Source organism: Cicer arietinum, chromosome 2 (genome assembly GCF_000331145.2).
Source record: "Cicer arietinum cultivar CDC Frontier isolate Library 1 chromosome 2, Cicar.CDCFrontier_v2.0, whole genome shotgun sequence".
NCBI lineage: Eukaryota > Viridiplantae > Streptophyta > Magnoliopsida > Fabales > Fabaceae > Cicer > Cicer arietinum.
The window spans coordinates 2,349,205-2,359,654 of record NC_021161.2 but is presented as its reverse complement, the minus strand read 5'-3'; the positions used below and the strand labels follow the sequence as shown (position 1 = coordinate 2,359,654).

At 26.7% G+C, this 10,450-nt stretch overlaps 1 protein-coding gene across 1 annotated transcript; it reads right to left on the bottom strand.

The window, feature by feature from the left end:
- LOC101502289 (uncharacterized) lies at positions 1-3,655 on the bottom strand. Its single transcript, XM_004489383.4, has 2 exons — positions 3,385-3,655; positions 1-2,297 (listed from the first exon to the last, which is right to left on the bottom strand). The coding sequence occupies exon 2, from the start codon at positions 2,250-2,252 to the stop codon at positions 324-326; it is 1,929 nt and encodes a 642-aa protein (XP_004489440.1). The 5' UTR covers positions 2,253-2,297; positions 3,385-3,655; the 3' UTR covers positions 1-323.
- Positions 3,656-10,450: the final 6,795 nt, after the last annotated feature.

Here is a 10,450-nt window from a genome sequence, read left to right as displayed (position 1 = left end):
TATTATAAGGTAACATCTCATAAATAGGTTCCAAACTCTCAACACTTAGTATGCATATTCTAGAGCATCATATCATACAAGTTTATTGATATGATGCTAAAAACAAAACAAAAGAGGTATTTAATCAGAAAAGTATATGATTCAAGTTAAGTAAGACAAGTTCCAAACACAAAATCTCTCATTTCAACTCTATAATCAGAGCTTCTAGGAACAATTCAAGGCAAAATATACCTCTACTTTGCATTCCCTTCAAGCTAAGGCTTATTTTCCTAACCATTTATTTACAAAAACAAAACAAAGTTCATCCAAATTGAGTTCATTCATCAAGTGCCAGTGTTTGCAGAAGGTTTTTTCTCTTGAAGAGAGATAACAGTTTCAAAAGCACCAACCAATGCTTTAACTTTGCTCTTCCTAGCTTCAACAAGTTTACTTGCTGTTTCCTCAATCACATTATTAAGCAATCCTTGTGAATCTTTCTTGTCCTGCATATCTTGATGCCTCAAAACAACTTTCTCTTGATTTGTAGTACCACTTTTGCTCTCACTAGTTTCATCTCTTTTTTTAAAGCTTTTCCTTTGTCCATCATCTTTATCATTTGCTTTCTCCGCTAACGTTTTCCCTCTCCTAAATTTAAGCCTCCTTGTAGTATTTTTCTCGATTTGATTATCGACAACTTTCCCTCTTCTGAACTTTAACTTTATCATTTCAGAGTCCTTGTCTTCAGCTTCCTTCCTCGGCTTGCCTTTCTTCGCAACTTCCGAAATCCCCTCATTTTCAAGGCATTCGATATCGCAGTTTCCTGAAAAAGAATCCACCTCAAACTCACTAGTTGTATATTCAGATTCGTCTTGGTCTTTTTCGGATAAGCATTGAGAAATTAAGGATGATGATGAAGACTTAGGTGTGGCCAACTGAGGGAGGTACAATTCATCGTCGTAGCTTGCGTTTTGATCGCATTTCAAAGTTTTGTTTTTGCTTTCTGTCTTGATGACGTACAAAGTCTTTTCCTCTACCACGTTGTTATTTTCCTCGAGTTCAACTTTTCTGACAGTTTTTTTATTCCTGAGATTAGACGCGGTTTTTAAGCCCTTATGCTTTATTGAATTTAGACTTACAACTCTTTTAAGGGAAGGTCTTGGAGAGGATAAAGTTTTTTTAGGTGCTATTAGTTTTCTTGATGAAGCTGTTTTGGAGGGGGATACTTTCTTTTCCATCTTGATCTCACTATTAGTATTTCTTTTGTCGCCAAAGCCTTCTGAGGAATTCATAGAGGATACTTTCTTCCTTGAAACACGATTCGAATTCAAACCTGTCAAATGTTTTACAGAAGGTAACACTGATGAAGTTCCCGCCACCTTGGAAGTTGATTTTGATGAGGTTTTGACTTTGGAAGTTGATTTTGATGGATTCTCAACCTTTTTTATAGTTGATTTTGATGGATTTTCCACCTTTTTCAGAATTGATTTTGACACAGCTTCCACCTCAGCGGCAGTTGATTTTGATGAAGTTTTGACTTCGAAAGTTGATTTTGATGTATTTTCCACCTTCTTGGGAGTTGGTTTTGATAGAGTTTCCACCTTAACAAGAGCTGATTTTGATGGAGTTTTCACCTTCTTCGGAGTTGGTTTTGATGGAGCTTCAACCTTCCTAAAAGTCGATTTTGATTGCGGCCGCACCTCCTTATCAGTTGATGATGAAATTTCATGACTTGTTGATGGAGAAGTATGTGACTTTAGAAGTGATGGTTTGACCTTGACCGATGATGTTTTCGCCGTGTTTACCTTAACTTCGTTCCCGACATGTTTTTGGCTGTTAAATGATTTTGTTGGCACTTCATGTGTGTTTGTCTCTAAGGCATCAGAAATCCGGGTCTCAGAATCAGCTGATTCTTTGAGCACAACGGTTGACATTTTTGTTGCCTTGGTATCAACGGATTCTTTGAGTACAACCGCTGACATCTTTGTCGGCTTCGAATCAACCGATAGTTTAGGCCTGGAAACCATCCCGCCAATGCTCTCTTTTGAACTCAGGTAAAGTTGTTTTCTTGTAGCTCGATTAGGTATAGAACGTCTTTCCTTCGATTCAAATTCATGCATCTTCCCATATTTACAAATATCATGGCAGGAACCAGTGGAAGCTCTGAGATAACGAGGAACAACTTTTTTATCACTATTTCCAGTGCTAGCTTTGCCAACCTCAGGTGACTTAGTCACATCTGGGACAATCGGTAATTCAACACTTTCACTGGCCATCAGATGAAAAATGAGATGTGCAGAATGCGATTCAGGACGACAATCCTGAAATTCGAAAAGAAAGCTGATTGTTAAATAAAGCTAATAATTGAAAAGGACAGACATTAAAGTAATGACTGATTCGAAACGCAAAAGCATATTCAAAATATCAATAGAAGTGCACAAATCAAAATTTATCTCCTATAGAATCATAACCTTTGAAACTATCTTCAACTCAGGGAAAAGAACTTCAAAATTCTTAGGAAAAAAACAATATTCTGATTTGAAACTCAAAATGGAAATGTAACAAAAATCTTTATTACACAAAATGCCTAACATGTTTTTTCATCTAATTCTTATCAATACACTTTCTTCTATATTTTTTATCATAAAAATAACATACATGGAAAATATTGATGCAACAAAAATAAGTCATAATTAAGGCAGAAAATGTACCAAGGAAACGAAATCATCAATCCTCAAACATTCAAAACCAAAAGAAGAAAAAAATAAGTAGGCCCCAATCACTAAATTAACCACTTGTTTTCACAATCATACTTCAATAAACAACATTCTAATGTAATGAAAACAATTGTACTGCAAAATTTTCTGACATCATAATTGTGAAACAGTAAGCTATAAAAATGCACTTATCAATCACATTCATCATGAAACCAATCATCTAAGAAAATCAATGAAGATTAAGAAATGCAACATATATTCTACAAAAGATCAATCAAAAGAGAAATAGAAAAATCAAAATTCATCCAAAAAATCACCTTTTATTGATTATTCATCAAAAAGCCACGACACCACATTACAAAATCCATAGCAAAACTTAATGGCCAAGAAATCTTTTGTTGCAACACCATAGACAATAATAACAATTTTGGAAGAATATTACAAATTCCAAATTCCAACCCAGAAAAAATAAATCAGATAAACCCATTAAAAATCAAAACTTTGGAAACACCCAAATGAAAAAAATCCAATACAACAGAAAAATGAATCAAGGGTGGTTGTGAAAACAGATTAAAATCCATAAAAATCAAATTTTTCAACAAACCCAATTGCATTAAGGGAAAATAAGAATGACCCAGATGATTATTTTTGTTGGAAACAACGAAAAGAATAGAAAAAGTGACATACATACCTTGTTTTCAGAAAAGAGAGAGAGAAAGGACGAATCTTGATCAGAAAGCAAAGGAAACAAAAAAGGAAAGAGAGTGTGTAAGAAGGTGAATAGTGTTGGCTCAATGAGAAGAAGAAGAAGAAGAAAAAGAAAAGGGAGGAGAAGAAGGGACCAGTGAAAGAGAACGTGGAAGCAAGGAAGTGTTGTTTTGATTATTTCTGGTTTCGGTGTGGGGTGTGTCTCTTCACTGCATTTGTTTGTTACAAAAATCGAGAGAGAGAGAGAGTTGAACTTTTAGCTTATTTATTTTCAATTTTTCATAAATAATAATAAAGTCTTAATAAATGAAAAACAAAACAAAGTCTTTAGCAAGACCACTTTTATAGATGGTTAGTTTGTTTAAAAGTCATTCAAAAAATTAAAGACCATTTGCAAAAAATTATATGTTAATTTTTTTTTTTAGTTTTTGTTGTTGGATAGTCATTGGAATCATGCCATTTTAATAAAAATGGAGGAAATCTTTTCAATAATCAATACTAAAATTAACACTATTTATATTATTATCTCAATTATAAAGATTAAAAAAATTGTTAATTTCTATTTTAAAAGTGAATTTCATAATTATTAGATTTAAATATTGGTCTAAGTAACTTAGAATTTGCTTTATTTTTTGTGATGAAAGAAAATTGGTAAAGTATGGTTGGTTTGGTTGGTGAGGAAGTGAGTCAAAAAAATGTTAAAATAGTTTCCTTAAATTTGATTTGTAAAAAGTAATGGAAAATTAGTAATTAATTAATTTTGATCCTTAAGTTTTATAGTTAGTAATTTTTTATTATAAATTGATTGTTCAAATATTTGAATTAGGTATGATCAGATGGTCAATAATCTTTCATTAAGAGTTTTAATTTGATGAATTTGTATTATTAGAGTATGAACTTAAAATAACTTGTTAAACTAAAAGAGACATATGTCATATATGTGTTATTTTATCGAGTAAATTTTAAGTTTTTCTATATAATGATGTGAAATAGTTTTTTTTAAAGAAATACTAAGTTTTGTTTATGGGTTTATTATTTGTAATCCTTTAATGTATATCAATTACAATAGTTAGATTATTAAAAATATTTTAAATTTAATTATAATAACCTTAAATCACATAAGGTAATTTGTGATTGACAATATTTCGGAACTGAATTTTCTCTTTATTTTGGAAGTATGATTTTTAAAATATTATTTCATTGATATACATTAATAATGTAAAATAATATATGTAGACGTCCAACCATAGTTCATCTTATAGATATTTGTGTGTGTATTTCACAAAACCCTTCCTCTCATGTTACACTTTATTTCATTGATTTTTGAAAATTTTATATTTATTGTTGATGTATTTTGTTAAAAAATAGTTTTGACATCAAAATATGAATGAACCATGTCTCAAATTATGATGAATTTACTTGTACATTATCTCTATTTGAATGAAGCTTATTTATATGTAAAAAAAAACACTAATCGTTAAAGTTAAGAAGACTCGTTTATTAATCTTGAAAGTTTATTATTAAAATAACTTTGACCATAAATATTTTTTGACCCATTTATATGTGAATTAAATTTATTTCTAGTAGATATAGTAAGAGTTTTAAAATTGTTGACCAATAAATATATCTTAAAATATTAAAAAAAAAATCGTATATTTAGAACAAAAGAATCTTTAAAAATTTTCTTATATAAATAGTAATATCTAAGTATATATAATATAGTGAGATACCATCTTAGACACATAATTTATTTATTATTTCATCTAAAAAAACATTGAGAGTTATAATTGATTGATCATATGTTTCAACTAAAGTAAGATTATTAATGTCTTTAAAGGTTATTCAATAATTTAATTACTATGAATCAATAATGCAAAAGGGTTTTACACTATTTTTAATCATATATTAGTATTTGAATATTTATGGAGATATTTTAAGAAATAGTACCTCGGTATATATACATGATATCATATAAAATAAGATAAGATAAGTTTTACGATGAGAATACGAAGGATTTAAATATTAACTATATATAAATGATTATGATTAAGAGTTATTTAAATGTTAAAAAAAGCATTAAAGTGACTAATATAATCTAGATAGATAAAATTTGATCAATCAATCAACTTATAGTCGTCCATCACTATAGTAAAGTGACTAATCCAGAGACATCATAACAAAATGACTAATTAAATTAATAATTTATATTGTAATTATTCATGGTAAATCATATCCATCAATATTGATTTATCTATAAAAAATTGGTATTATTATTTATTTTATTTTATAAAGTACAATTCATTTTAAAAGAGCTTAATCTAAATTTGGAGATATATAACTTTTTTTTTCATCCATTTGAGCCATATTGAACTCATATGCTATATTTTATCATACATTTTTGTCTTTTTAGTTCTAATAATTTTTATACAGACTTATTTAGTTTTAATTATTTGATTATATCAAATGCAAGCTAAGAATTGTTGGATAAAAAGAGACTTTTGAACATGTTTAGTTAAGTAGTCTCCTGATTAGTTTAATTAATATAAATAGTATTTTGCTCCTTGACTCCTAAAAAGTTTTAATCTAACCAAATGTGAATACTCCTTCATTTATAATTCATAGTTAGTTTGTATGAAGTGGAACTATTGGAAGAGTTGTTGAGTTTAACTTTATTTTTAGGTTGGTGTTTGTCTCTTGAGTCTTGACTATATATGGATTGATTTGGCCGGTTAGATAATTTCTAGAGCCTAAGACAAGTTTTATAAAGAGACTTAATAAAATCTATGTTTTTATCTATATCAAGCACATTTTTAAAATTTTAACTCTATTTACTGTACAAGTAAAAGTTTATTACAATTACTAATGTTAAAAATTATAAACAAATACAAAAATAAACATCTCAAGTAAAAATATATTAACAAAAAAAAATGACAGAAGTATATTGTCGGTTTATAAACACTAAAATAAGAAGTAAAATGTTTTTTTTTTTTTAATCTTAGTAAAGTGTTTTTTATAGTGAAAATAGAAAGTAAAACTATATCAAATATTTTACTCAAAGGCTTTGTCAAACATAAAGATAGAAATCACGTGTGGGAGATTGGATATGGTTTAATTTTCTTTATTCAATCAAGATGCGCTTTCACAATAGTAAATTAATTTTTTTGACTGAATAATAAGCTACTTCTTATAACATCTATTAATAATATTTTAGTTTATCAAAAAATATTTATCGTCGTGAGTCAAATAGACCATATAAATAAATAAATTGAGCCTGTGATTATAAGTGCCCTGGTTGATTTTTTACGGACAAATTTGTTGTGAAGGAAAAATATGTTAGCACCAACAATGGAAATTTTTTGTAAACAAAATGCATTAATTAGGAGTACAATCTACTATTACATGGTAATAACCATATTACAAACAAGCAAGGGTATAGAGCTAGAGGATTAAAAATGACTCAATATACTACTATTTACTATTACTAATTATTATTATTATTATTATTATTATTATTATTATTATTATTATTATTATTATTATTATTATTATTATTATTATTACTACTACTTTAAGGCATTCATATTTGTCGTAATATACAAGGGAAAGTAGTAACTTTAATTATTACAAAAGTAATTAGAAATTGTGGCTATGTGTATTTTTAGCTCTAAATAACTAATAGGAGACATAAAAGTCAGAAAAAATTATTAGGCATACAAAATGAATTTGTTGTAAATAAAAGTCTATATCCAAATTTACCCACTTATAGGTCACACCCTCTTAACCCATCACTCACATACCCAACAATGTAATGTTATCATAAATAATTTAATTTAATTTTCATGAAATTGAAGGCCTACTTTGTAGTAGGCTAATTAATAAGGTAATTAAAAAGTATATGGATTGTCTTTAATTAAGATTAAGATGGAAGATCACACGTCATGTCTTGCTTCTATTATCGACGATACTTATATGCATTTTCATGATGACATACACGTAACGTAAATATGCAAACATTCATTCTGCAACTCATAAATGGCAATTAAGAAGATTAGTAAGTCTATGAACCTAAATAAGAGTCTATCAACCTATTATTCCATTAGTTATTTTTTAGATAAAAATAATTTATAAGTTTTATTTTTAATGAATTTATTTGTCTTTTTTATAATACCTTTATTTATTTATTCATCTACAATAATATATTAATGATATTATTTATAAAATAATAATTAATTTTTCAATCAACTTTAAAAAGACAAATACATATAAATAAATTTTCAAAAAACGACAACTAAAAAGAAGGAGATTAAAAAATATTTTTATTTTTTCAGTGCAGAAAGTCTATATTCACTACTAATATCTGAACTTTTGTCTTTTGATCAGCTTTATCGACACGTTTAGATGGAAGAAACTTTTTTGAAAATAAATAAAAACGTAGGAAAGGAACTTATATATTAATCTGGTTTTGGTGGGCCATAGAATTTTGGAAAATTAGACGTTCATTTTACATGACATATATAAAGCCAAATAGTATTTTAAATTGTGTACTCTTGTTCTATGTGGTTATCTGGATCGAAATTTTCTCTAATTTTGAATTTTGTTGTTGTAGTTTTGCAAATATTTTCAAACACGTGATATATTACATATATTTATTAATTTTATACATATAACACTACGGTAATTGTAATTTAAACTCGGATATCTTGGTCCAAGTATATATAGATATAACTTATACTTGATAATCATTTCATGTCACAAAGAGTAGGTCAACATCTGAAAATTTATGTTTGTGTTTTCCTTAAATATGCTAACAACATTAATAATTGTTTTAAATTGGACTTATTTTTTATCACTTTAAATTAGATACAAACCTAATATTTCTTATTTGCTGGCTATACAAGTCTATTGCTAACACTATTTAAGGTATACTTCAAACTTTAACATCCACCTCAAATACATATTATAATTATAATATTGAGTTTTGATATAAGTCTCTTACTAACACCACTCAAGGTATGCTTCAAACCTTAGTCTCTACCTCAAACACATACTAATGTTAAGCGTTAGAGTATTTCCATATACACCTCTCATCCATTTTAAATTAGTCACAAACGGAATATTTCTTATTGTTGGCTATACAAGCCTCTTACTAATACCACTAAAAGTATACTTCAAACTTTAGTCTCTACCTCAAACACATACTATCCAATCTCCAATGTCTTATCACAATTCCAGATTTCAACTAAACACCATCATATAAGACTATTTCTTCTAACAATCTGCCATCATAACTGTGAGTATGAGTAATAATGTTGGATTAAGGATGATGGTGTACGAGAGAACCATGAAATCATAATAATTTTAAAATTGCATTAATCAAAAATACATTCTTAGTTTTTGAATGAGTATATTTAAAATTTGTTCGAGTTTATCTAATAATGTAAGCACTTGTGTAATATTTAAATATACATATACATAATTACGTTATTTTAATTCATTTTAATAATTTCGTATCACCATAATTTATGATTATAATCAAGCTTTCTAAAATAACTCAATAACCAAATAATTATACTTAATATAACGAGATAAAATTACTTATTTCTGCAAACTATACTTTTCTAAGAGTTTAATATCCAAGCATGGATATTATAAAAAAATATTTAAATATATTTTTGGTCTTTGCAAATATATTTTATTTTGATTTTAATCCCTTTATATTTTTTTATACACTTGCAAATTCTAACAAGTTTTAAAAAAATCCTTCATGAATCTTTTTTAGTAAAAAAATGGTGACATGACTAATTTTGGATAAAGTGACACATAGTGACGATGTAATTGTTGTTGACTAGATAATATTTAATATTTAATATTTAAAATTAAAATTCATTTTATTAACTCATCTAATTATTTAATTAAAAACTTAAAATAATTAATTAATTAATAAACCAATTAAATAATAAAACTCAATAATTTTTATCTTCAATCCCAATTTTTTTTAATAAAAACTCAACAATCTTCGTCTCTAACCCTAATTTCTTCATCTTCAAATTACAAATTCTCATATTTGAATTCAAACTCTAAAAATTATAATATCTCATTTTTCTTAACATTACAGGAGCATATCAGGAAGATTGGTTGCAAGAGCATATTAACATTGTTTTTATCTATTAATTTTGTTTTGCTTTGCGATTTTGCAGAACAATATTGCTCCCAAAGCATCCATGAATAAACATAAGGATAATGACACAAGACAATAGTTACAAGTGCCAGAAAAAAGAATTTTTAGATCCCAATAAATTTTTGACTCCTGATGAATTAGTGAGAGCAAAGTTGTCTCCCGATGAGATCTTATCTATTCCAATGTTTAATGTATAAATTTTAGAATTTTTAGAGTTTGGATCCAAATATGAGAATTTATGATTTGAAGATGAAGAAAGTAGGGTTGAAGATGAAGATTGTTTAGTTTTTATTAAAAAATTTGGAGTTGAAGATGAAGATTGTTGAGTTTTTATTAAAAAATTTGGAGTTGAAGATGAAGATTATTGAGTTTTTATTATTTAATTGGTTAATTAATTAATTAATTAGTTTTAAATTTTTAATTAAATAATAAATGAGTTAATAAAATGAATTTTAATTTTAAATATTAAATATTATCTAGTCAACGATTATACAGTCACTATGTGTCACTTCATCTAAAATTAGTCATGTCAAAATTTTTATACTAAAAAAGATTTATAAATTTTTTTATTAAAACTTGTTAGAATTTACAAGGATATAAAATTAAAAAAATTACAGAAACTAAAATTAAAACGAAGCATATTTGTAAGAACATAAAATATATTTAAACCTATAAAAAAATTATGTGTTATTTTATCATTTTGTCATGTCATAGTATTAATTATAAAATATTGCATAAATACGTATATACAATGTATTATGTGATATGAATTTCATTAATGTAATTTCTTTATACTATACTAGTGTATAATAACAAAATTAAAATATATTTATTATTATTATTATTAATATTATTATTATTATTATTATTA

Coding starts and splice junctions, on each gene's coding strand:
- LOC101502289 (XM_004489383.4), bottom strand. CDS start 2,252: ATGGCCAGTGAAAGTGTTGAATTACCGATTGTCCCAGATGTGACTAAG.